Consider the following 27,275-nt stretch of genomic DNA (forward strand, 5'->3'; position numbering starts at 1 on the left):
TTAACCAGGCATGTTTTTGGCTGGCCCTCCCTGTCCCAGGCGTTTCAACCAGAACAGGGTGGCCCAGATGTGGTACTTTGTCAAGTGTATCTACTTTGGGCTGTCGGCCTATCAGATCCGCTGTGGATATCCCACCCGCGTCCTGGGCAACTTCCTCACCAAGAGCTACAACTATCTCAACCTCTTCCTGTTTCAAGGGTGAGTCTTTTAAATCCCCTGCTGTCAAACGCATGGAAGGGAAGCTATGAGGCAAATGATAAACAACGTCATGACTTATATTATAGGACACATAGTTATTGTCAAGATGAAAGCCATTTGTTTTCCATGCTGCTTTTCAATGTTGGCTAATCATGCTCCTTGCTATTTGAGTAAATTCCAAAATAAATACTTAATAAATACTTTTTGTCAAGCACACATAAAAAAGGTGACGTAAAGTTGGCCAATGAAACATTTTCTTAGTGCTTCTCACATTTTGTCCACATTTAGTATCGACTTTAGTGATGAAAGGGAAGTAGAGGGTCTTTTAAGAGGGACAATCCTAGGGAAAGACATAAGACACGGGTGTGTATAACGACATGGCAAAATGTGTATAAAATTTGTGTATGCTTTACAATTGATGAACAAATAATGGCAGATACATTGCGATTTTCTTCCCTCATTGATAGCAATATTACTGTTATGGCCTTTTATTGGTATGAGACTGTCGTCTGCTGGACCTGTTAAACAATATTGGAGATACTTCCTGTAGCTATGAAGCTCAGGAGGAAGAGCGGGTTGGCTGGTAACCACAAGGTTGCTAGTTCGGTCCTGGCTCCTCCTAGCGTCGACCTCCGAGGGTCGAGGTGAGCAAGACACCTGACCCCAACTGCTTCCGACGAGCTGGCTGTCGCCTTGCATGGTCGACTCCGCCGTCGGTGTGCGAATGTGTGCGTGAATTACTGAATGTCAGGCAATATTGTAGAGTGCTTTGGATAAAAGCGGTATATAAATGCCGTCCATTTTACCAAAGGAATGTCACTCATCCTATCAATGACCTCGTGCGGTCAGTGTTTGTGTCTGACGGTTCTGATGTCATGGCGGCGGCAGGTTCCGCCTGGTTCCCTTCCTAACAGAGCTGCGGGCGGTGATGGACTGGGTGTGGACGGACACGTCCCTGTCGCTGTCCAGCTGGATCTGCGTGGAGGATATCTACGCTCACATCTTTGTGCTTAAATGTTGGAGGGAGTCTGAGAAGGTTGGCTCTCTCTCCTGAATTCTGAATTGTTTCACTTATGAATCTAAATACATTTAAAATTCCTGAAAAGATTCCTGTGCTGAGCAATTAATCCAGTGTCATCTGTATCACGGTGTTAGCGTTGATTGTTTGATTGATATCATTAAAGGTACAGTATAAGAAATAAGCAATTTCAAGCTCGCTCCCAAAACAACTCTTCTCCTGACCCCTCCCTTTCCCGACTCTCTCCAAACCCTGCCCATCTCAATAAAGCAAGGCTCACGGACGTCACGTATCATGAGATTTCTTGATGCTGCAGAGCCCTGTAGCATTAATTAAACATTGTAGTTTTGTAAGCAAAAGACGTACAATATGGTGCCAGCTCCCAAACACACACCGTGTCTCCACAGAAATTCCCGCAGCCGCGCGGGCAGAAGAAGAAGGCGACGGTGAAGTATGGCCTGGGGGGCATGATCGTGGCACTGCTCATCTGCATCGTGTGGTTCCCGCTGCTCTTCATGTCCCTGGTCAAGTCTGTGGCCGGCGTGGTCAACAAGCCGCTGGACGTCTCGCTCACCATCACCCTGGCCGGCTTCCAGGTACGTACGTTGTGACAGGCTTCAACACTAAGGAGTAGTGATCGACCGATTTATCGGCCGATTTTTTTTATTAATTTTTTTTCCCGGCAGGATTTACAGCCAGGTCAATACATTTTCCTTTTTTATAAAGGAATAAATGTCTTCCATTTGCCATTTACCATTATAGTAGTTGATTTAATCGAAATCCTCTAGTGTTGTATGGAGAGGGTTGTCAGCATGGGAGGATCATGACTGATCATGAAAGTTTTGAGTATTGGCCAGTTAAATTCTTTTATTGGATGGTTCAGACCCAGGCACAAAATGTTAATGTTGTTACCTGCATTAGTACCTTGAGTTTAAATTGATCAGAGTTATGGTGTATATAGGAGGTGTGCATATATATTGGGGTCAACATTGTCATCCTTCTTATTTGCATTCTTATCCTCTCTCTTGCTTGACTTGCACCTGTAATTGTATGCTGAGTTTCCCTTTGGGGATTAAGGAAGTGTGATAATCTCAATCTCCTCAAACGCTTCACATGCGATCAGGTGATTCTGTGTGTTGGAGGTAGAAGAGTAATGCCATACCCTTATGCTACCATCATCGTCAGCACTTGGTTTCTGATCCAGATGTAGATTAAGACTGAAACTGTGAGCTAAAGGTCTGAGCTAGAGCCCGACCAATGGAGGATTTTTAAGGCCGATACCGATACAAATATTTGGTCATTTAAAAATCGGATATATCGGCCGAAATATATTAAAAAAATTAATTCCAGAAATGCGTAACAAAACATAAACAGATTTCCCTAACATTGGTTATTTGTAGATATTTAAGAGTCCTCACTAAAATAATAAGGTAATGCAGTTTAAAAATTAACTTTATTTTATTGTTTAATTGTAACAACAGAAAAGAACATCAAAATATATTAGAGTTCTGATAAATAAAATGTATAAAAATACAAACTTAAGCTATGAAACTCAAAGTCCTTTGAACACAAACACAATAACCCCAAAAATAAATAAATAATAATATTCATTACTCGGCCGATACCGATAGTTTGGAAGATGCCTAATAACGGCCGATAATATCGGCCCGCCAATAAATCGGTCGGGCTCTAGTCTGAGCCTGCGACCCAGTTTGAATCGAACACGACACGACACAAAACCCGGGACAAAAGGCACTGCTGTTTGAAATGAGCCGCTCTCCCCCTTCCCAGCCCATCTTCACCATGAGCGCCCAGCAGAAGCAGCTACGGGACATGACGGAGGTTGAATATGCCACCTTTGTAAGGGGATATAGTGACAATGACGTAAGTGCAGCTACAATCTGTGTGTTTTTCCTCCTAGTTTCTCTGTGTGTGTGTGTGTGTGTGTGTGTGTGTGTGTGTGTCTGTCTTTTTGACACCCAAAACAGCAACTAATAGAGGGAATAATTGGCTATTAGTCTTTGTTAATATACATATAATAATATACATCCACAAAACTAAATGTATCTTACATCCCCACAAAAACATATCGGGGTAGTTTGGACACAATTCGACTGACCTCAGCGGCTACATAATAAGTACCATGCCCATCTCCCTGAATTCAGGCACTAGGCTCTTGGTACGCATATGCTACTACCAGCTCTCATTTCCCCACCAGAGTGAAGTTAGTTTTATATATTGAACTTCATTTCCAATGCAACATTCCCAAAATGGCAGGAAAAAAATGAGCCGATCAGATCCGCTTCACTCTCTGTAATATATTGTGAATCAACAACGTGTTACCTGACAGGAACCATAGGTTCCATCACATATCTGGCACAACAGTTGGCGGACAAACCTAGGCCACTGTTACCTCCCAGGGTTCTCTGGTTCTCCTACACCACGTGTATCTGTCATGTGTGGACCCCTTGCAGGAATGCATGCAATGGCTGGAGACATACCAGTTCCAGGACCTGATTGTTGCTGAGCTAGAGGGCAGCTCCAACTCTCTTTGGACCATCAGCCCGCCCAGCAGGAATAATCTCATCAGCATGCTGGAGTTTGGAGAGGACTTCACCATCACTGTGTCCTGGTCCATTCAAAGGTGCAAAATACTGAATATAAGTCCTTCCTGTATACATTAGGGTCATCATTCCTTACAGGACAACTTCAGCTACATTAGTACTTCTAAATTAAACGTCTTAATCATGCACACATAAGTGCTTCACTGGTATCTATTTGATTTATTGCAATCATTCTATGTACCAAATTGTTATACTTGTTGTAGTGTCCTCTATAGTAGCACTATAGTTCACCATCACAAGTGGCTCACGTCGTCTGGCTTAGCGGTTGGTACGTTCCCCGGAGAACCGCAACGCTGCATTCGTCATTGTTGTCCCTTTCTTCCATCCGGTGTTCCTGTTGTTCTGCACCATGGTCGTCCAAATCCCCCCAAGGAACCTTACACTGGGTGCTAAGGCGGAGTTTGCCACGGGCAAGCTGGTGGAACATCTCGGTCCCGACACCAGGGAGCACCTGATGCAGCTCCTCGACAACAACTCCACCACCACCACAGCGTGAGCCCCTCTATGCATCATCCTCATCCTCATCATCATCATCAGGATTCACTCTTAGCTGAAGATGCAAAGAAACACGTTGGGTTGCCTCCTTTGAAGAACCTTTTGTGTGTTTTTCTCTCGACATGGACTCACCTTTGTGCATGTGTATAACCCGTTTGAGTCTGCAACGTTAAACTATGTAAGCGCTCGTAAGTACACGAAATTGCTCTGAATGTGTATCAGCTTGATTTACTCCCCACAACAACACCATACAAGGAGGTGTTCCGCCTTTCTTCACAGTCGCCATTCGCAATGAAGGCATCAGGCTGAGCAAGAAAAAACGATTAAAGTGCCAAGCTTGAAGTTCGGAAATCGAAGAAAACATACATAATATTCAGCAGCGTCAGTAGTGGCATTAGAGCACCCCTTAATGTAAAGGAGTGAGGACAGAAGGTCACAAATGCTTTGAATGCGGGGTCCGCTGACAGCAGTGTTCCATGTTAAAGGATAATTCCGGTATTTTGAGCATTGAGCCCCCTTCCTGGTTTGTCTAGGATGAAATAGAGTGGTTAACACCGAGATTTTGAATATTGGTCCGGTGTTAACTTCTACTTCATCGTAGACAAACCAGAAAGGGGGCTCAATGTTCAAAATACCGGAATTGTCCTTCAATATGGAGTCAAGTGGCCCGGTTGTCTATGTCGTTTGAGGGGTTGATATGACCACTAAAATCCAACAGTAGGCTATAAGGCAGGGCTATTTGACCGTGCAGAACCCTAAAGGACTGGAAGTAGGTTACTGATGAAGCTAAAGTCACCTTAGAGAATATAAATAGAGGTGGAGGTTTAGAGCTGTTGAGGTAAGTAATGCAATGAAAATGTTATGCAATGAAAGTGTGATCCATAGATCAAGCCACACACACATACACCGAAACACACACACACCCACACCGAAACACACACGCATTATTTAAACTCCCACACACATCAACAGCCATGTTTCGTTGAATAAACGGTCAACCAAGCCAAGGGCTATGTCGCCGCAATCCTGAATGAGTAAGACGTGATGGGAGGTAACCCGTGTGCATCTGATCGAGGCCCACTCAGCGATGGAGAATCCTAGTAATCAGTCATTCGAGAGCTTCCTCAACAAAAATATCAACTGAGCATATCCTTATGAATGCTATTTTGACTATGGTTATTATTGTATGATAATAGTACATACCGATACAGTTATATTAATCTGACTGCTAATCTCACATCATTGAACATAGAACAAGGTCATCAAAGCAATGGATTAGCAAATGTTTGGCCAAACAACATTGTTGCGTTTGCTCTGGCCAACACTAGGCGACTCGTACGACAAGTCGAGACTACTCCTAGATTTTGTGCTCATAGCGATTTAACCACCAGGTGTGAGTGTGATTAGCCGTTAAAAGCCGTTTTGAAAATCTGCCTCTTCTGACATCACAAGTGGGCGTGTCCACCTAGACGCGTGCTGGATGGATCAGTCTACCAGCCTACCCAGTGGACTGTTGCAAACGTTGCTCATCTCTTGTCACACATCTAGGTGGACGCGCCCACTTGCGATGTCAGAAGAGGCACATTTTCAAAACGGCTCGTAACGGCTATTCACACTCACACCTGGCGGTATAATAGGTCTCCTTTAAGCACCAATCCGTTCAGAGACGGGAGAAGAGAGGGGCTACCAGGGGGCTGTACGGCCCTGTTATTCATCCCGACTCATTGGTGCTTTTATGCGTCTACAAAGTGTTGTGCTTGCTCCACCACAGGATCCTCAAAGATCTCTTCCCACGGTATCTCCGGGCGCCTACCGATTCGGCATCCAAACCCGTGGAGCAGCTTTTAAAGGGTAAGAGCGACCGGCAAAGGTGGTTGGTTGCCATTAGGTGACCCATTAAATACCGTGTGTGCGTTTTTTAATTTAAATGAACGTCAGGTAATGCGGTGCGGTATTAGCAGTCGCCGTAGCCGTTCTGTTTCCGATTCATCCTGTGACCTCATTCCTTTCCCATCATGCTTCAGATAAGAAGAAGGAGGACATCAGCTTGTCGCTAAAGCGCCACTCCCAAAGCTCCGGGGAGGTGCGGGAGTGGTGGGTCGTCAGCCAGGTCAAGTCCGGCTTCTTTAAAAAGACCAACAAAACGGGGCTGGATCTGTACATATTCAGCGACCAGGTCAGCCCCCCCAGCCTGGGTTTCCTGGCAGGATACGGGTGAGTGGACGCTGACAATGAACCCCGAAGTAAAGGGGGACGTATGCATAGTACACAGGTGTGGATCTTGTGGGTCGCCACTTTAACTTTAACACTTTAACTGGCCCGGCTGACATGTTACTCGTCCTTAATAGTAACTACTTGCCTTTCACTTGCACTTTTTTCTTACTCTAGAAACTAGGGCTAGTAGTATGAATGACAAATGTTTTCTGTTAAATTGTTCTGTTCCGATTAATATTATTATATTATTATTATTATATGTATTACATTATATTATATTAAACAACCACTTAAAATTCCCCCCCAAAAAATGTACTTAACAAAACGTTCCAAACAAGTGTAATTATACAACATAATACAATTTATGGACAGAAGGACACAAGGTAATTTCAAAATAAGTTTTAATATTTTTTGTATTTTTATTGTACATAAATGCAAACAAATGAACAGTCCTCCCATTTCCCCACTGCCCCTAAAAAGATCGCTCTCTTTTTTCATAGTCTAAAAATATCAAACATCCATCTTCGTTGTCTTTTGTAGTTGGTTAGTTGGTTCATTGAAATCAATGTTTGATTTCATTGATGTAGTTTTATTCAGCTCTCTAGTAACTTTTTCATATCTACATTGACATAATGACGATAAAAAAGTGTTTCTTGGCTAGTGATGAGACTAGGCATTCAACTAGCGGGGCCCCCTCCCATTTTAAAGTTGGACTGATTACCAGCACGGCATGGGCTGATCAGTCACGGGGCATTTCTACACAATGGCCACACTTGAGGGACTGCTTGGTTCCTAGCCCTCTGTGTTTGCCTGTGTATGTTATATACAGTGTGTATATATATATATGTATGTATGTATGTATGTATATATGTATGTATGTATATATGTATGTATGTATGTATGTATGTATGTATATGTATGTATGTATGTATGTATGTATGTATGTATGTATGTATGTATGTATGTATATATGTATGTATATATGTATGTATATATGTATGTATATATGTATGTATATATGTATGTATATATGTATGTATGTATGTATGTATGTATGTATGTATGTATGTATATATATATATGTATATATGTATATATATATGTATATATGTATATATATATTATTATTATATTTATATATATATATATATATATATATATATATATAACAATTATTCACAGAGCCTGAGGTGAAAAATAGTTTTGGTATATACTACACGTGAACTCTCTCCTTTATTAGCGCGACGAGACGACCGTCACGAAATATCCCGAGTTCGAGATCTTAATCATGAGATATTTCCCAATATCCTGAGATAGCGAACCAATCATATTGCGCCACCTTAGGAGGTTCACGTGTAGCATATACTAAATAAATATATATATATATCCCAGCGTGTTTTTCCTTTACTTAATGCATTCCCCTTTGAGACTCTTACGTATGGATATGAACACAGCGTTATCTCAATGTGTGCACGTGAATTAACCATATCATTTAGCTTGACCGTTAACCGCGGCGGCACCAACACCACCACCCCCACCGCGATGGTCTAACCGTGCCTCCCCTCACCCCCTCACCCCCCCACCCTCTGCAGCATCATGGGCCTGTACGCGTCCGTGGTGCTGGTGATCGGCAAGTTTGTGCGCGAGTTCTTCAGCGGCATCTCGCACACCATCATGTTCGAGGAGCTGCCCAACGTGGACCGCATCCTCAAGCTGTGCACGGACATCTTCCTGGTGCGGGAGACGGGCGAGCTGGACCTGGAGGAGGACATGTACGCCAAGCTCATCTTCCTCTACCGCTCGCCGGAGACCATGATCAAGTGGACCCGGGAGAAGACGGAGTGACCGCCGTGTGGCGCCCCGGCGCCCACACCTGACCCGCACACTCCACCCTCCCACCACCACCTGACCCTTACTGTACGTTCACACCAAAAGCTGTAAAGCGTCTCGAGCGATAAACGCCCGTTCACCTTCCATTAGACACGCGCGACGCAGCGATAGGATGGATAGAACGCTTGAGCGATAGCTTTAAAGCTGTAAAGCTGTCAATGAGAGATGAAAACAGTTCAACTTTATGCAAATAGCCGACAGCGATTGAGCTGTAAATGACCCGACCACCAATCGGAATGTTTTGAGCAGCAAGACAGAACATTGAAATGGTTCACGTGATGAGCGATACAAACATTTCGGACAGCGTTGCGTTTTGAGCTACTCCACCCACCATTCAGTACCACAGGGTGGTTGGACCACTGGGCCTTTTCTGTTAAGGACAAAAAGCACTGCTGCTGCCCCCCCCCCCAGCAGACAGCAAGGGGACCCCCTGCGCTCTGCGGTCTCCCACGGCGACGGTACGGTGATGGTTTTAAAAGGGCTCCGCACCGACAGACACTCGGTGCACAGCACCAGAAAGCACAAACCCGCCTGGTGTGTGTGTGTTCTGCTTCTTCTTCCGTTCGCCTTCCACCACCGCCCCTTGGGATTGTAGGGGTTTGTGCAATACAGAGCTCTCCATACAAAGGCCTCAGTGGAGAGAGACAGAGAGAGAGAGAGGGCTTTCTTTACCTTATATGTGGACAGCGTGAAGACGGGCAGCCTCTGGCCGAGGTCCGGTTGTGAGGACTGCCCAGCCCCTAACCCCTATTTAGTTGTTTTTTGAATACCAGAGCCTACCGAGAACCACTCCTGCAAAAAAAACACACAATAAAAAGACAATGCAAAGACGCAATCAAGGCGGGATCTCACCCTCACTCCGTTTGTACGCGAGATCCGAAACTGTTCATAATAAACCACCAACTCCATATCTTTCTCAGGAAGAGCTGTTTTCAACCACGACGAGGTCCCGCGAGATGGCGGCCGCCGCCGCGCGCCCCCACAGGCCTTCGCGTCACTTTATAGGATCTTAGCATTAGGATGGAGTTCTAATGAATATTCAAATCAAATGTCAGAAAATGTTAAAAAAATAAATAAATAAGGGAGTTATGAAAGATGACTATTTAAAAAGGCATGCGATTATTACAAGATAAAGAAAAGAAAAACCGGGTGGACTTTTCAAGATGCAGTATTTACCCGGCCGGCGTGATTACCACTCACACCGATCCCGGTCCCGGGTATAGGCGGCCCAGTTTCTATTTCAAGAGGACACGCTACACTTTTTTCCCTCACAATGAACGGGATCAATTGATAATCGTATTTTGCATTATTTCCAGTCTGGCCGGAGTCTAGACCGCGGGAGGCCTATTTTTAAATCAGGGTATTGTGTGCTGTTGAGGCGCTAAGACTGTTGCACACACACGGCGATTCCTTTCAACGCTACCGATGGGAAGTTATTCACCCAGCTGCGGTGGAGAGGAAAACGTGTCCCGTTCTATTCACACAACGGACAAAAGCCCTTTTTCGGTCAGAAGCTATGCATTAGAGGACATTGTAGCATGAAAAAAAACGACGTTATTATTGTCATGAGTAATTTACATTACATGTACATACCATGTTATGTGAGGGGTGGGGTGGGTGAATGAAATGTGAAGTTATACCTGTATGTTATAAGGTAATTATGGTATGAAAAGAGGTCCTGAGAACGGCATAATAAAACATCTTGAAATTTGTCTGGTTTTGGTTCCAGCTGTTGTTCTTTTTCCCGTAACAAGTCCGTTGTCATCATGTCATAACATTCATACACACTTAAAACTGGTTCTCTCAACATCTGAGTGCCAAAGAATAAAAAGCAGGTCATGACCGACCCTAGGAATCCTTTGAAGGATCACAAAGCAACATCTAACAAGAAACGGAATGAAAGTAAATATCAAATAAATAATTTGGAAACCAGCCGCCCAGTTTCAGACTCCACTGTCAATGCTGTTTTACTAATGTATCATTAATGATAAACGGCCTTTCAATAAAGATCACCCCTATCACAAATCATATGCAACAGATAAGACAAGTGAAATGGGATCATTCAAGTGATCCATAGGTCTTTATAGCAAGTGATCGACGAGACGCAGACTGATCGCTTTAACTTTTTATTTTACACCGATGACAACATAAACATACACTCAAGTCCAGCCTGTGGTCTTTCTAATGCACATACACATCACCAGAGTTATGGGGAAAGAAGCCTCAAAGAAAACTGCATCAAAGTGCATTAAGACCGGAACGCTGGGCGTCACTCTTAACAATGGGGGGAACATTAGAGCAACCGTTCTCCCTCAAAAAAAATAATTAGGCTCCTTGGGAAGCCTTGCGGTCATTATGCGTTGATCAAGAGACGCTTTGGTGCGCTCCAGTCTTTAGTTCATGACCCGGTCCAGCAGATTATTATCTGCCTCTTGAATACATAATGAATGGAATTAGAGTTATTGACGATTACGACATGAAGTACAAATGACTTTAGGAGGTTGAATTACTTTAAGGCATGCACAACGTAAAAATACAAAACAAATAGTATACCTTCCCTTTATCGTTTTGATATATCAGCTTGAAAAGGAGTTGTTCTTATCTGTTTTATGTGAAAGTAGCTCTTGTGTGAAATCAATTAAAGTGTTTTGTTTGAGAAATAATAAAATCAAGATATGCGCGCACTGTAAAAAGGAATAGGTTTAGCAGTCGTTGCTTTAAATGGAGTTACTAAGAAATAAGAGCATGACAACAGCATCGGTTTCTAGTATTAAGAACATAACCACATGTTGCTGTTCTTAGCCACTGTAACTAGCAACCACCAAACAAGGAGTCTTGGGGTGACGAAGACTTTGAGGTAGACGAATCAAAAACAGTCTACCACAGTTTGAAAGACCCTGACTAGGATGGTTCGAGCACCAGTCCTGTAGTCTGTCCTAAAGTTCTACAAAACAACAGTGTGATTATTATGACCATCGCCACACACAAACATTTCTGTTTATTGCAATACGTTTCTCTGCATTCCTTCCCCACACATGCGCCGATAAAAGACAAGTGACATAATGATATTCTCCTCCAGCAGTTATAATACTGAATAAATTATTTCTGTACAAAATCAACATACGTCGTCGACTCCTATTCGACAAACTTCAACACACGTATCGGCTCCACTACACCTACGTTAGCTTCTGGAAGATACCACTGGGACAGCAAAGTTTACAAAGCACAGTTTCACACCGACTTATAGTCAATACAACACCTGGCATATACTAGTATAGATTTGCGGACATCAAAGTATACATCTATTTATATAATTCATTTTCATACGACCGAGGATGATGCACCTCAATGCTGTAAATTGCCATTCAATAATTCTCGGTTATATTTAACATCGAAGGCTGCCAACTCTGATCTGCAATACCCGCTGTGATTTGAGGGTTACATTTTTTTTAGCAGTTTGCTTCAATGTTGTTGTTTTTTAATAATAGAGATGTGAAAAATCGACATCTGGGTTTTTTCACGATATCATCACCATCATCATCATGATCAGGGAATGTAAAGGGTTGGAAGCCACTTCTACAGGAGGGAAAGTGCAGCCGGGGTGTAGTGTAGTGTGTGTGTGTGTTGGAGCGGGTTGACTCATCTCGGGAAGCTAACAGCTAACACAGCCCTCCGGCGTAGTCGTCCTCCTCGGCCGCCGCTCCACTGGCGCCCCCTGCTGCGGCAGCGGCCGCCGCCACCTTCTTCTTGCTCACGCCGCCCGGCACGCGGAGGGAGATGGCCAGCTTGGCGTACTGCGGTCGGACAATTGAAGAAAGACGAATTGGTTTTGGTTTGTGAAACCCTGTGTTCGCAACTGGACGACAACCAGCTTGCCAAAAAAATGGTAAGAAAGACAATATTGGGTCTTATGATGGAATTATACCCCACACAGGGCTTGTTGTCTTATCGCAGTGAACGGCCCAATTTCGAAATAATTTTCAAAAAGTATAGGAGCGTAGGAATGTTATTGGGGGTAATAATGTTTTGGTCATTGTTTTGTAATTAATCTTTAATTTATATGTTATAATTGGAAGACATAGTTATGTTTGAAAATGCCACAGCGTTTCTCATGCAAGACGTGGTGAAGCAAAGTATTAATTAGTGCTAGGTTACTATTTAAGTTCATTTAGGATTTGACAGTACTACAAGTCTCACCTTCTGACGTACCAGCGCTGGCTAATTTATAGCCATCCTTCATAGACATTCTAGAAGGATAGTAATAAAAGCTTATAACCTGAAGTTTGAGCCTTGCTGCGATGATTAAGTCATTGCAGTGAGGCTAGTCCAAATTTGATGAAACTGATACTTCTTCGATACTAAATCGAAAAAAATAATTTTGATTTAGGTGCCGACATTGATTGGGGTTCTGTTCTCCCTACAATCGGACTGCACTTCAAATATGCTTAATTGTGAGCTTCTGAAAGTGACCAAAGTCCTTGTAAACAGCAGCAACCAGGCTGCAAAAGAGGAGGCAGTAGTCCTTCACTGGAAGCTGAAGCGATTTATAATATACACACTACATTCCCCATGGGCCTGTTACTTGTTGTCCCACAGAACTCTGACTTGGTTGGAAAATTAATTCATTTTGAAGACTAATATCAGGGACGCCAACGTTGTATTGATTTGATGTTATGTTGGTAATTATTTTCTTTAACTTTGTGTATTCCGGTACGCTCTGTGGCATTAATTAGTACATCTGTGTATGCGGGAAATATGCCATGGTTGCAATCTGTGAGTTACCTTTTGTGTATAGGTATTATTTGATTAGATTGGTCATATGAGGGGAAAACTAATCAGAACAAACAAGGTTTAGGGCTGGCAGTCACTACAGTACTCATGAATAAACAAAAAGAACATTATCATCACTGCCAGCTTTGTTAAGCACATCTCAGATAACAGTTATGAAAATGTGGGCATAATATAACCACTGCTTTGACAAATAAAGTGACATGGGGAAAACAACCATTATGGAGAAAGTTTGGGAAGAAGATTTGCACTACCGCCTCTATAAACATTTAATGCAACATAAAAAAAACAGATGGGTATTTTTGTTGTGGCTGGAAGGGTTAGAGTTAACTGGAAAGTGCCAAATCATTTCTGTGATAGAGTTCCTGATTAAATCATAGACATATACTGTATACAAAGACTTCTTTGAGATTTTTCCATAAACTCTATAAATATAAATAAAAACTAGTAATTTAAATCAGTTAAGAAATGTAAACATTATTGGGCTTTATATCCAGAAAAAACACACTTCCCCCCCCTTTAGTTGAATTTGTTTACAGCCTTTGCCTCTCACATATGGCGACGAAGTTGACGTACGAGCCGAAGGCCAATGCGTGTGTATATGACATATGCTATGTGTATATGCCTATGTTATAGATTAACCGCTGCCAGTATGGGCCCTTTCATTAATCTCAAAAACAATACCGGCGCTCATAGCATTAACTAAGGGTCGATTAGCTGGAGGAATAGCAGTGCAATGGTATAGACACAATTAGTCATTAACGACCTGTGAAAAGGGTCCAATTGCAGTCCACTGGACCCATTTCTTTTTTATCAAATTAAATAAGTACTGCCTGGCTGGTTCCAAGAGAGGGAGACTCACGTCGTTATCCATGTACTTCAGTAAAGGTGAGTTGCAGATACGGTACACCTGGTCTTCGTCCTGTTCATCATAGCCCTGCAGGAGTGTCTCCATGGCAACGGAATCTTCACTCCCGCTGTAACCCGGAAGGCTGTGGGAAGACGACAGCTCCGGTTAGGGTCCCCCCGACGAGCGGACGGGGTAAGACGACTTGGTAACAGTGCCAATCCCCGCCGTGTTGGTGTCCACCTGTCCCATCGCCCTGAGGCTGTTTCTTCCCTAAATTGTATGTCTGTCCTGCCGTCCTTACTTTAGGTTTCCTTACACCGGGGACAGCTCACATCACCAGAAGTTCATATCACCATGACAACCAGTTATAAAAAAGGTTGGTAAGGGACCGATTATAAAAGTTGTGAGGCAATGTTCTTATATTCAGGAAGAGCTGACTGGAACTAGGTGGTTATAAAACATGACTTTGGCATATTTATTTAAACATGTTTTGTTCAAGCCAACAGAGTCCTAAGGCCACAGTGCGCCACGTTGGGAATACAAAGGTTATGCCCACACAAACACACACACACACATGTTCTGTACCTGTAACTCTCTCGGACACACTTGTCAGCCGCTACGTAGTCCGCTCTGTGCAGATGAACCAGCACCTGAGCGGTGGTTTTCTAAAAGAAAACACGTGTTAGCATGACACTATGGAATTCTTCTCTTTTTAGAACAAAATGTTCCAATGAAGTTACGACGTGGCAAAGCCAAACCAATCACAGCGAATTGGCAGGAAGATCCAATCCAGGATGACTAGCCCACATTGGTTCACTCATCAAGCTCAAACGATTGGATATTGTTTATAAATTGCATGTGTTCATGAAACGGCTCAAACCCGGGCCACCAACCTTGAAGCACATGGGATAGTTCTCAATCTCTTTGTACATGTTCTTCTCCTTCTGAAGGGCCACCGCTGCATCATCCAGCCTGTCCACAAACATCGGGATGGGGAGGGGCCATGCAGGGTAACGATGAAACATTACATAAGGAGACCTGGGGCTTATGATGAATCACTAGATTATGAGATGACCTTATGGTAAGACCTCCAGATTCACCACTAAATACCTTTTATCAATTGAGTCAATTAGTCAATTAAGGTACTAGGCAAAATGAACAAATGCACATTTCGATACATTCTTTTATAAGACTTCAAACACCTGTTATAACCCTAACCTGCTATAAGAGCACATATCTGTGTTGAAACATCCATACTCATTACATTATAGTAAAGTTTAGTAGGTAGCTGGTCATTTCATTCTAACCCGCTCCTCTTCTTCCTACCGTCTTACTCTGACCAGGAGTCTGGAAGCCTTGCCCAGCAGTTCTGCTGCCTGTCGCAGGCGGTCCTCGTTCTGAAGGAAGAAGGCGTCGCCGTGTTAGTCTCACAGTCACTAAACACACCTCAACACAGGTGAACGTTTAGGTTAGGATGGCTGCCTACCTCAAACACACCGGCGGCCTTCTGATACAGATCCACGGCCTTATCCAAGTTGAGAGGCTCTATGAGTCTAAACAGCAAAGAAGGAAAGAAAGGAGTGAGAAAATGGGCGAGAACGTTCCTCTGCTGTTGGTTCTTCCTGTCCAGTTGCTCACAGCATATAAATATTTAAATTTATGTTGCTTCACTATTTTTGTTTTCCAATTAAAACAAAACACCATTCTATGAGCCCTGACGCCTAACACTCTTTGCTATACACCTGACGTAGCGCAAAGTATGCCACGACTTTCTGAAAACATGTCTTTGTTACAGGGAGAAAATGGTGTAGAGATATCTTGGAAAATCATTTGTTTGAATTGATTTAAGATAAAATAGTGCTAGATCACATATGGGAAATGTGGTACAAAACAGTCGTAGGATTTTGGTATCATTTGGTTATAATGCATTTGGAATAAATTAGTCATTTAGCTTTGTATTCATGATAACATTTATTGGCGTTTTACTGTGGGTAAGACAATAATTTCTCTGTGGGAATAGACAAGAAAGCCAATTTCAATGTCCAAATGAGAAGCCCTTTGGGGCATTTGGAAAGGTGCAGCAAACTGACAAACTCTCCTCCAATTTGCTGCTGCTGCTTATGAATTATGTTAGAGCTAGAAGGTGAATATGGTCGTACTTTTAGTGTCCGTCTATAGGATCTGAGATGTAATAACTTAATGAGCTCACTTTCCAGCCCGGTCGAGGGCCATGGCAGCAGTGTCAGGGGTGCCGTTCTCCATGTACATCATGCAGGCCTTCTCTATGAGCTGGATGGCTTCCGGCATCTTCTTTTGTTCCTTTAGCATCGTGAACAAAGAGGACATGTAAACGCTGCATTCATATTTGTACAACTGCTTTTTTGTTTGTAATTTACAACCCTCACCTTCATCATCATTCCGGCTTGTTCGATAGCCCTGGAAAGCAGAACAAAATAAGATGTATTTCACTGTAGATTAAATCCACTTTTCTCATCAAAAACAACATAGTTAATGTACTTACTTTGCAGCGTGGAAAAGCCTGAATAACAAGTTAAGAAATTGTATATACACAGAGACAGAAAAAGGAAGGAAATCAATAATCAATCATGCTCTAAACTGGATTCTTAAGGATACGTCTTGTTTTCTGTGTGGTACTCTGCTTCCTTTAAGTACGCATCCTTTGCCTGGTCAAACTGCTTTGCATTCTTGAAACACACAGCTAGGATAAAACCAGACAAATCCACAATGAGTTTCAAACGCACACTTCGACTGATGGTGACGCCTATATGCGGAACGGATCGTACCTGCTTTGGCGTACTCTGATGCGGCACTGTCGAAATCTGGCTTCCACTTCGTGAGGCTGGTTTTAAGGCTGCAAATAGAATACTTGTTGAACAGAAAATAACCGATCTAGAACCCATGTTCTAGGCTCAGGCTCTATATCGAATATACGTGCCACGAAGCATCATCCAGGACCCTGGTTATCCTTAAAGATTGTTTACCATACGTGTAAACACGTATGCTAAACGTAAGTCATAACACACTAGCATCTAAGATCAGGAAGATCTGGCTAGTTCTAAATACGCTCATGTTAAATAATGGAAAAGGGTTACCATTAATTTACATGACAGGTGGTAAAATAAGCATAGTGGCCTTTACGGATGACATTACGACTCAATCATAGCTTTCCTGATAATCATACAAACGTATTCTACTTTACCATTTATCCGCTTTGGCCATATGCTCATGGGCCTCGTTTATTTTCTGCGCCGCCATTCTGTTGTGAACGATACACTATTTGTAAGGTTTTGTCCGTATGTCAAATATCGCTAAATTGCAATATGTTGTCAGCGACGATGTTTGGATTACAAGGAAGGATCTCCGGCGCTGCTACGTCACGGAATCGCAGACTACGGGTGCCGTCGAGGGGGACGGCATCCGCAATACCTTGCATCATTTTCCCAATTAATGTATTTTTTTGTTTGGGGGTTACTTCATCATTAACGAATCTAATATTATGTGTTTATATATTATATGCTAATAGTTTCGTTTGTAATGCCGATTATGTTACATAATAAATAAATGTCAGCAACTTCTGCATTTATTACCCCAATCTTGTTTAGTTACATGTTATTCAATATTTGGGATAAGGATTTATAATAAAAAATTTAACAAATTAGTTAAATCCCAATCCCTTTTTTACGGAAATAGCCGGAAGCGGAAACATCGGTGGTGTGGTCACTGACGTAATGATGGTCGCCTGTCTCTAATGGCAGAACAACAATTTGCGAGTGAAAAACTTTCTCCAACTTCTCTAGATTCAAAACGAAGTTAGCACAGCGGCTCCCTTTCGGTTTGATTAGCTTTTTTTTTATATTACATATATTTTTTACAAATGTTTCGTTATTGATGGATCCACGATATGACAGACAACGGAGGGCTGGTGGCGGTGGCTCCTCCACCTCGTCCCCAGCTTTGGGTGCTCAGTCGCGCCGCAGAAAGATCCCCCCAAGACCCGCTGATTTTAAACTACAAATAATCATTATCGGCTCCCGCGGTGTTGGCAAAACCAGCCTAATGGAAAGATTCACAGACGACACTTTCTGTGAAGCGTGCAAGTCCACCGTAGGTAAGAGTCTGATGCCTTGCCTTATTGTGTCAACTTTTAACTGCTTGGCAACATGAAGTAGGACTATTTATATTTCCTGACATCTACTCTGGTGTTGTTTCTTCTGTACAATCAGCGTAAGGAATTGTATTTTTACCTCTGCTTAAATTAAAACAACTGACATGAGCATTAACTTGGTGTGAGTGACAGTCTCTACACCTGCGGGTACATAGGCGTCATGATAACTGTTATTCTAGCTCTGGGACTGTCAGACAACCACAACAAAAACAAAATTCATACGTATACACCTACATAAGGAAACGTATTTAAACGTAACTTTGTTGAACTACTACTAGTAGCAGTGTTATTGTTGTACCAATCGTGTTATGGGTAAGGCTGCTTGTGTTTTACCACTATGCTTTCTCTATAATTGGGATTCTGTAATTGGCCGATCTGGAGGTTATTTAGCTGATGTTGCTTTTAGCAGTTGGATCCATATTTTAATCAGTACCTGAAATAACTTCAAGCAGAACTAAACTTGGCAAATATTTGTACCTGAAATATTGAATTGTCATTGGACACATGACAATAACAACAATAACTTTGAAATAAAATGTATGATTGACATGAAATTAATCAAAACTTCTGCTTGTGGATTGAATTACTTTGATTTTATAATGACATCAATCAACCTAAATCCAACAAAAGTAATGGTTTACATCACACAGCCCTCAAAGGCATTATACTGAGGGTTAAAATGTATTGAGTGAATCTGATGACGATAGTTGTTGTTGTCTTGTGTTATCTGCAGTAGTAGAAATGAATCTACTGACAGCTGACAACATGTTCACATGTGGATTAGGACACACCATTCCAATCACAGCCTTCAGTAGTACCTATTCCTAAAATAGAGTCCTGCATGCACACACACCCACGCGCACATTCACGTGCATGCGTGTGCAAACATTAGCAGCTGTTAAAGGGGTCCACCATTTTGTGCCCTCTCATCCCTGTGTCACAACTCCCAGAATATTTGAGATCACGGACAAGTTATACGTCTCATAAACTTGTGACAGACTCCAAACTCCAGCCATGTGGGCAGAATAAATACTTTTCTTTCCCATAGAACGCATTGCAAAGAGACAAGGACAAAATCCTTCAACTAAACACAAATAAGATATTTGAACTTTGACGATGGCACATGAACAAAACATTCCAATATTCAGGATAATTTTACTTCCTCTAGGTCAGTGTAAAACAAATGTTCAAACTAAATGTTCTCTCTGAACTACAGCAGCGGAAGTATCAAATCCAACACCAAAAGTAGGGCCAGGAAATGAACCTACTCTTATTTATTTAGTTAATCTTTTCCCATAGGAGTCGACTTTAAAATCAAGACCGTGGATCTGAGAGGAAAGAAGATCAGGCTGCAGATCTGGTGAGTACGCTGTGATACCATTCGCTAGGGACCAAAACAGCTTTTCAGTTCTACACTTTCATGCAAAAATGATAAAATGATCTATGGACTAATGTTTAAAACATGACTAAGTTCTACGGCTAGGATGAAACATGGCTTTATATTTCAAAGAGAAAAAGAATTCTGATTAACAGAACTTGGTTTATTAACAAAAAAATAGAAGAAACATTGAATTACACAAGTCTATTGCACATTATCTTTACTTCCAGTACTTTAGCTGATGGATTTATTGTATTTGCCTACCTGGACATGACAAGATTAATGTGAAGCGAAGCACGGGTCAAAAGGAAACACCCCCTCTGTCCTTTTCTCAGTTACCAAGCAACACACACTGTAGGCCTACTCACCTTGGCCCTGCTTCCGACCAATGCGAAGCCACCGTTCTCGGACTGCGTCTTTTTCTGCGGTCTGTTCTCTAGTCCGACTACGAGAAAGTCTCGTGACCTAAATTAAACAGGACTTCGTTATTGGCATCTTGAGACACTCATTACAGTCAGAGAGAGATTCACTTCTGGCTGCATGGTTGTGTGTCTCCCAGCTCCAGTTATGCTAACGAACAAACCAAAGGGCATTGGGTTCAAAAGGATGGGCGTGTGTGTGTGTTTGTGTGTGGACAATGCTTGGCTGCTCGCAAACATTCAGGGAAAACTGTCGTTACTGTCAGACTAATGCGTTTGTCCCGTTCACTAACTCTGTGCCCCTCACGGTCTTGTTCCTCTTGTGCCAGTGTGGTTAGTGGATCGGATCATCTATCGATCCAGGGTCAGGATTAGTTACTTTGATAGGTATTTCTACAAATTTTCTCATTATTATATTTGCTATTTATCATAATCTCTTTGCTATAGAAAAGTGAAGCAATCGTAAATGCAATGTCAACTCTTAAACTGCTATTAGCACTAAGCCAGGACACTTGTACTAATAACAGTCATACATGTTAGCACTTGTTGGAATACATAATAACATTATGCATAACATAATTACACAATAACATGCCCTGACTAGATCTGGTTTGGGGTTTTCGATCTGGTAAACTGGTAAACTGGCACCTCTCCATTCCTGTCTCTCTCCCTGTCTCTCTCTGTCCCTTGGTTTCCTCTCTCTCTCGTTCACTCTGTCCCTCTCTTTGTCTCTCTCTTTCTCTCTCCCACTCTCTCTCTCTGTCTCTCTCCCGCTCTCTCTCTGTCTCCCTCTGCCTGCGTATTACTTGGGGGGGGACCTCGTTGAATGTGTGTCATTGTGCATGTTGCTTCACTAACGTCGTCGACACAACCAGGTGACCAACCCATCTCTCCCCATGGCCGCTGCACCCTAACACTCGCTGCTCAGGGCCGGGTGACGCGGCCTCTTGACGGCTCTCTGCCGCTCGGAACACAGCCTGACCCTGACTCACGTGGAGGGGGCAGAGGGGTAGGGAGAGAGGCTGTCCAAAGGTACAGTATGGTCAACACGGTGGTAGTTTCATGACTTTGCACTAACTCAGAGTGCCGCTGCTGGGATGAATCATACTGTATGTGAGTTTAACTTTAGTCTGCTGCACTTTTGTGTCGCTTGCTTCCGCATCTGGCTGTCTGTCTTTTTTTTTTTCTTGACATGCTTCAGAGTCAAAGCAGAAACAAAGGAATCAGTGAATCATATATATTCAATGCAAAAAACTTTCAACCTCTATGATACTCTATTCACCACACTGCTTCACTGGCCTAACCTTGAGGGCCATAACCCGTGTGGATTGAATGAACTCCGCTCCCCTGCTTGCTGACTGTATGTGTATGTCTGCTGAAGGGACACGGCTGGCCAGGAGAGGTTCAACAGCATCACATCGGCCTACTACAGAGGAGCCAAGGGAATAGTGCTGGTCTATGACATCACCAAGCAGGAGACCTTTGAAGACCTGCCCAAATGGATGAAAATGATAGACAAGGTACATTCCATTAAACGCTTGCGGAAGAACTTTGGAACTATAGAAGAAGAATTCAAAATGTTGAATTACCATGTTTAAAATAAGGCATTTTATTAGTCCTTTATTTACAATGTTGATTGATTTGAAATTCTTTTTTTAATAAGATTTTCCAGGTCCATACATTACAGTCAATAACAATACATATCATACTTCTCCCTAAGCCGTCTGTAGATGTAAATAGCCCACGAAAAAGTATCACAGGTTCAGTAAGCAGTACAAAAGTGAGCAGGGAACCAAGGGGACTTCATACATACTTTATTATATCCACATAAGCATTTTTTAAATATAGTAAAATAAGAACAAGAACTAAATAAATGTTGATTGATTTTAAAGGTGATTGTATTTGACATTAACATCTATATTTGTCTAGAACATACATTGCCCATGTGACTTAATTATTTACCTTTTACTATGGATAACCGTATGCCCTTTTTCCTTTTGAGAGGAAAAAGGAACTGGTTTTCCCACGCAGCCCATAGGAAACACGGCAGCCATACATAGACTTTTCTCACGGCTCCCTGGTGAAACAAATCATTAACGCCACCTCTGTGTTTCCTCTTGACTGGAGACAAGATATGATGACCTTTGCGTGTCTCCTTGTGCCACAGTACGCCTCTGAGGAGGCAGAGCTCCTCCTGGTGGGGAACAAGCTGGACTGTGAGACGGACCGGATCATCACCAAACAGCAGGCCGAGAGGGTGAGACAGACAGACACACAGACAGACACACAGACCGACATGGAGTTTGGGTTCTATCAAATCATGCGTGAATACAATAGTCTTTTGCTCGGAAGCAGAACCTTTGCACAAAACTTTCAGGATTACCAAATACGAATTACCACCAGTGCTCTAAATGGGAATGGTCTGCATATCACAATGAAGCCTTGGCCTACTGACTATGAAAGGAACAAAAGGTAGACCAGTGGGATGTTTCGAAACTTAAAAGTGTCATTATTTGATGAGAAATAAAACCACACAATAAAACAAAACAAACATCCCATTCCCTTTTTATTTTAACAGTCTGACCCCTCATCTCACCCACATCAATTAGTTGTCCAAAAGATAACAAAGTAAAGATGGTCAGAGTTCTTGAAAGGCTCCTTGAATCCATCCTTCCTTTGGGATCAGGGTTATCCAGATTTTTGGGATCAAACTTATCCCAATCCTAGTAAAAAGTTTTGAACAACACATTCTGAAGGTCTGATCCAGATCTAACAAAGATTGAATTATGAGACCTAACCTGATTTTTAGAATCCATTTTTTTCTTTTGACCAGCCAAATTTCAAGATTTGATCTAATCCAATCAGATTACTTCTGAACCAGTGGGCCCTTGTGGAACTCTTCTTTTAGTTTTGACATTGGTTTCAGACGGCTTTTCGGAAGAAATAAAACAATAATGAACACATTAAACTGCTTGTTTGGTTCTTGCTCTGTAGACGCTTTTGAAAAAAAAAAAATCTGTTGGAAGTTCACAACTACATTTAGATCTACTTCTAAAGATGGCGATGGTCAAACTGCCAAGCCTTGAACCAGTTGGATAATGTGTAGTGGCACCCCCTGAAGCCAGTCTCTTAAACAAATCTCTTTTCGTTTCAACAGTTTGCCTCTCGGATAAGTGGCATGCGCTTTTGTGAAGCCAGCGCCAAAGATAACTTCAATGTGGACGAGATCTTCCTGAAGCTGGTGGATGACATTCTTAGTAAGGTTGGTGCCGACACCTTTTCTCCACCACCTCAAAATCGGACTTCAAAATCGTTCAGTACGGCCCTATCTTTAAGGGGCTGGACCCCGGTCAGATAACCGCCACAGTTAAACAATAGCTGGGCAGATTAGCTGGGAGAGGCTGAACTCCCAGTCATTTTCAGAGTCGCCAGTGAGTCACCCGTGCATGTGTGGGAAGAGAAGTTCAGACAAATTCCAAGATATGCTCTATTTTGGCCTCAAGAGACCCCATATCTCTGAGTGACTACTTAATCAACATGTGTGTCATTTCCCATAACCTTTCCGCTTTGGTGCAGATCCTTAAACCTTAAGGTCTGAAGAACACCAGTCCGGCTTCACATCAGCCACATTACGAGAAACATCTTTCGCACGATTTGGACCGTGATTATAGTGGTTATTGGGGTCAACACAGGTGTAGCTCAAAACAGCAATTAAAGCACTGCTTCACTTAACAGCTCCGTGTCACACGGAGCCCGTTGGATAAGACCACTACATTGACCAGATGTCTTTGGTATCACATGCAGTCATTCCAACTTCCTGTCATTTGTTTCCCCCGATTGCAACAGATGCCTCTGGAAATGCCAAGCAGGGAGCTTTCCAACAGTATCCTGTCTCTGCAGCCTGAGCCGGAAGTGCCTCCAGAGCTTCCGCCGCCACGCATGCGCTGCTGCTGAGGGGCCAGACGGCACCCCCAAACTCGCCCCTCCCCACTTCCAACCCGCATCACTACAAATAAATCGTGGGCATGCAGTGTACCCCTCTGGCCACCAGATGGCAGCACACGACAGCCATCTGGACGTTTGAAGCGAGAGACGCGTTTCTCATAGTACATAAATCGTCTCCCACCTGCCCTCCCCACATGCCCCCACTACCCGCAATATTCTAACAATACACTCTAACAGGTTTCTAAAACACACTCACTAATGCCTTCTCCAGAACTTGTGTTTCACCTGCTATCACCAAGTGGTCGTCCCCGTGAGTTCCCCAGACTACCTCAGGGCTCCAGGGAGGGGGACCCCTCGCTCTGAGAGCGGGTCAGTCGTTCCATTCTCTGTTGTCTTCTGATGTTGTTTTTTGTAGCAGTATGGGGGTGGGGGGGGGGGGGGGGGGGGGGGGGGGGTAAGACTTCCTCGTGCTACACTCTTGTGTCCGACGTGCCCAGGAACAACCACACCTGGCCGGCCTTCTGTCTCCACTGTGCACCCACTGGGGAAAAAGGGATAGATGCAAAGCACACTTTACAACCATTTAGTAAGGACAATTCTAGGCCTAGGTACACCTGTTTTTGTTTCGGAGTAAAACTTGTGTTCGTACCAACGAAGACTCAGAACGATGCACAAAATGGAAAAGCACATACTTTTTGTAGTTGAAAACTAGATTGATGGTGTAAATATGATGAGATATTACTAGCGGGCTCCTTCAATAACTGGACTTTTTTGATATGACGAAGTGCAGGATTTCAATGCTAATATATGCATGGCCTTCAGTAAGATAGTATTTTTTGTGTGTTATGCTTTTCTTTTCCCCTCATTTGGAACCAATTGCCTTGAAGTATTTTGTGGAATGGCTTGACTTCCATTGTTACTAATTGTGATGTTTTGCACTACAGTCTCTTTCAGCTAGCTGACATTTCAAAATGGTCGAATAAGGAAGTCCATTACTGATAAGTAGTAAAGCACATGGCAAAGTAAGTCGCCTAATCCCCTCCTTGTTGAAGGCAATGGCAAAGCAAGGACAGCTGGGTAATGTAGTCTCCAGGAAAGATTGTGGTTTTTAAAACAACCTTAAACAAACAAAAACAGTGCCTGTTTTTTTCCCTGCTTCTTACTAATATTTTTTACGCAAAAAAGGGGACATTTCGAAATGCAAGAGAGCATTTTCTGTATTTTTGAGTGACTCAGGAACGTTTGGCTCATAAATGGTCATTGTTTTGGATCGTCTCCCAAGTGGCTCCTAAATTGTACTGACATGCATCTCATCGCGGGACGGCCATGTGGTTGTACATGGAGAGAATATCTTAAAGAGTTTGAAAGTATGCTTTAGTTTGGACCAGAGAGAGGAGCTCTTTCTCACACATCCTTTGTATCCTCTCAATATTGGTCCATGAAGATGGTTTGAGTTTGTGGTCCGTGCTAACCTTGAAATAATTGTAAAGAAATATTGCTAACCCTATGGCATTGTATAAGGCATTATTCAATTGTGTTTAACTGAATGCATAGCGTGCCCTGCAGCATTCTATTCTCATGATTTTAAGAATAGGTGTTTTGTTTAGTTGATACAGTGCCATCATTTGTTTTTGTTCCACTGAGACCTCATGGTCAACCCTCCCCAAGTAAAGACGAGGAGAGTGCTTTGCTTTGAGTATGCTCAGATTATCCTGCTGTGCTGAATAGTTCCTTTATGTCCCCAGAATGTTCCCGTCAGGGTGGATGAAGCCTGCGTTATATGTCGTGTAACATTATCATTTTAAATTTAGGGTAAAAGGCCAAGTTGACGAATAGAGCCCAATCAACTGAGGAGTCATGCCAAGACAAACGCAGGCGTCCCTCGTGACCCTAACTATGGATCTGCTCCTTTTATGACCCAGGGACTAAACTAGTGACGACGACACACGTGACCCTGGACCCTGTTAACAGAGCGGTGGTAGCGTTGTAAACAAAGGTGTAGCCCACAACGTTAGCATTGGGTAGATAGGCAGGTGTTTGATGGATGTGTGCCAAAGCACCAACAATGGTAAATGTGTCATCGTCACTCGTTTATACCCGTTACCCCGATTTATTGAACGTAGGCCCACCGGCTTTTTGTCAAACTGTCCTTAAAATGTTCAACATAAGCTTGTTATGTCACACAATAAGTAGTATCCGAGCTATATTTCGCTCCGTTAATTTTCAAAAAAGATTTGGACCACACAATCCATCCAGGATGGTCACATAAGTAGACAGATAAGTGTATTTAATTGAAATCTACTTGCACTCCGTGGAAAGCATTAAAACCCATTCTAAGATAACGACTTCGGGGATAATACATATATATATAATATGCATTTATTTTAACATGTTTCATTTACAATAAGTCCCCTACTTGTATTAAAGATGTTACCTTTTTTAAACTAATGGCAAGTTTGAAAATATGTGGTGTTAACTTGTTGCATTCTTTTAACTAATGCAGTGCAAATAAAAAAAGATGTATATTTATTACACGAAAGTGACTTGTATTCAATGCCACATTCCACGCATCAATCCGTCCTCCTTCTCCACGTGTGTGTGTGCGTCGCGAGCATCCTATTATCGCACACGCACGAAGGCGTGTCCGACCCGTTGCCGCCGTGGAGAGAGCAGAGGGGTGTGAGCTCGTGTTTGTGAGCGCATGCGCCTTGCCGATTTCACACGGACGTCTCGAGCTCAGACTGCAGCGATTGCAGATTTTGCATGTCAGATAGGAGAAGACAGCGGTGGGGGCCGGCCTGAGACGGACAGAGAGTGATTGACAGAAGAAAGGTAGGTAGGGAGGGAGGGATGGTGGTGGGGGTAGAGAGAGAGATGGACAATCGTAAGAAGAAGAATGGATAAACGTACACCAAGAGAGGAGCGGGCCTGAACTGAAATACTACTCGTAGCGTATCCCCCCCCCTCTTCTACCTGAGCCCGTCGCGACTGCGGAGGCGACCTGTCCCTCTAGAGCTCCAAACAAATCCTCTAGCATGTCAGCCTTCCCCTCGGGGCACGGTAGTGAGTGAGAGCGGAGCTACAGTCGCCCACACCGGAGACACCAGAGGAGACTCCAATGACAACCTGGTGAATGCAGACGCGATGGACTAACTGAACCGGCGCAGGATGCGTGTCCCGAGCCAACGAGGGAAGGTGGTTACACGAGGCTTTACTTCTGCTGCTGCTGCTGCGGAACCAAACCGACAGACATTTTCCCCGGTGTGGTGG

The 27,275-nt window shown here is 43.0% G+C and overlaps 3 protein-coding genes across 3 annotated transcripts in view; 2 read left to right on the forward strand and 1 right to left on the reverse strand.

Annotated features, from left to right (window-relative positions):
- The window catches only part of piezo2b (piezo-type mechanosensitive ion channel component 2b), an 84,411-nt gene extending 74,428 nt beyond the window's left edge, over positions 1-9,983 (forward strand). Inside the window, exons 48-56 of the mRNA XM_079751243.1 lie at positions 40-198; positions 1,087-1,234; positions 1,624-1,812; positions 3,008-3,100; positions 3,691-3,860; positions 4,213-4,332; positions 6,107-6,186; positions 6,360-6,549; positions 8,142-9,983. Of these exons, the coding sequence (XP_079607369.1) occupies positions 40-198; positions 1,087-1,234; positions 1,624-1,812; positions 3,008-3,100; positions 3,691-3,860; positions 4,213-4,332; positions 6,107-6,186; positions 6,360-6,549; positions 8,142-8,394 (1,402 nt within the window). The 3' untranslated portion in view covers positions 8,395-9,983. The remainder of the gene's footprint in view (positions 1-39; positions 199-1,086; positions 1,235-1,623; positions 1,813-3,007; positions 3,101-3,690; positions 3,861-4,212; positions 4,333-6,106; positions 6,187-6,359; positions 6,550-8,141) is intronic.
- A 569-nt stretch (positions 9,984-10,552) lies between these two features.
- Positions 10,553-17,472, reverse strand: napgb (N-ethylmaleimide-sensitive factor attachment protein, gamma b). The gene is made up of 12 exons (XM_079750300.1): positions 17,298-17,472; positions 16,882-16,949; positions 16,712-16,796; positions 16,599-16,616; positions 16,483-16,513; positions 16,287-16,396; positions 15,564-15,630; positions 15,404-15,474; positions 14,971-15,049; positions 14,663-14,742; positions 14,090-14,219; positions 10,553-12,233 (listed from the first exon to the last, which is right to left on the reverse strand). The coding sequence occupies exons 1-12, from the start codon at positions 17,351-17,353 to the stop codon at positions 12,099-12,101; spliced, it is 930 nt and encodes a 309-aa protein (XP_079606426.1). The 5' UTR covers positions 17,354-17,472; the 3' UTR covers positions 10,553-12,098.
- Positions 17,473-17,834: 362 nt separating this feature from the next.
- On the forward strand, positions 17,835-26,453 carry rab12 (RAB12, member RAS oncogene family). The gene is made up of 6 exons (XM_079751594.1): positions 17,835-18,206; positions 19,563-19,623; positions 21,442-21,580; positions 22,228-22,317; positions 23,218-23,322; positions 23,907-26,453. The coding sequence occupies exons 1-6, from the start codon at positions 17,987-17,989 to the stop codon at positions 24,012-24,014; spliced, it is 723 nt and encodes a 240-aa protein (XP_079607720.1). The 5' UTR covers positions 17,835-17,986; the 3' UTR covers positions 24,015-26,453.
- Positions 26,454-27,275: the final 822 nt, after the last annotated feature.

This window comes from Pollachius pollachius (genome assembly GCF_949987615.1).
Source record: "Pollachius pollachius genome assembly, chromosome: 14".
NCBI classification, from domain to species: domain Eukaryota; kingdom Metazoa; phylum Chordata; class Actinopteri; order Gadiformes; family Gadidae; genus Pollachius; species Pollachius pollachius.

Bases quoted from the DNA above. Each gene is read 5' to 3' on its own strand.
- napgb (XM_079750300.1), bottom strand. From the start codon at position 17,353: ATGGCGGCGCAGAAAATAAACGAGGCCCATGAGCATATGGCCAAAGCG. The intron at 14,743-14,970 runs GTTGGTGGCCCG...GTTTTCTTTTAG, and splicing joins ACTATCCCATGTGCTTCAAG to AAAACCACCGCTCAGGTGCT. The intron at 14,220-14,662 runs GTACAGAACATG...GTCTTCCCACAG, and splicing joins TGTGTCCGAGAGAGTTACAG to CCTTCCGGGTTACAGCGGGA.
- rab12 (XM_079751594.1), top strand. From the start codon at position 17,987: ATGGATCCACGATATGACAGACAACGGAGGGCTGGTGGCGGTGGCTCC. The intron at 18,207-19,562 runs GTAAGAGTCTGA...CTTTTCCCATAG, and splicing joins AGCGTGCAAGTCCACCGTAG to GAGTCGACTTTAAAATCAAG. The intron at 22,318-23,217 runs GTGAGACAGACA...TCGTTTCAACAG, and splicing joins CCAAACAGCAGGCCGAGAGG to TTTGCCTCTCGGATAAGTGG.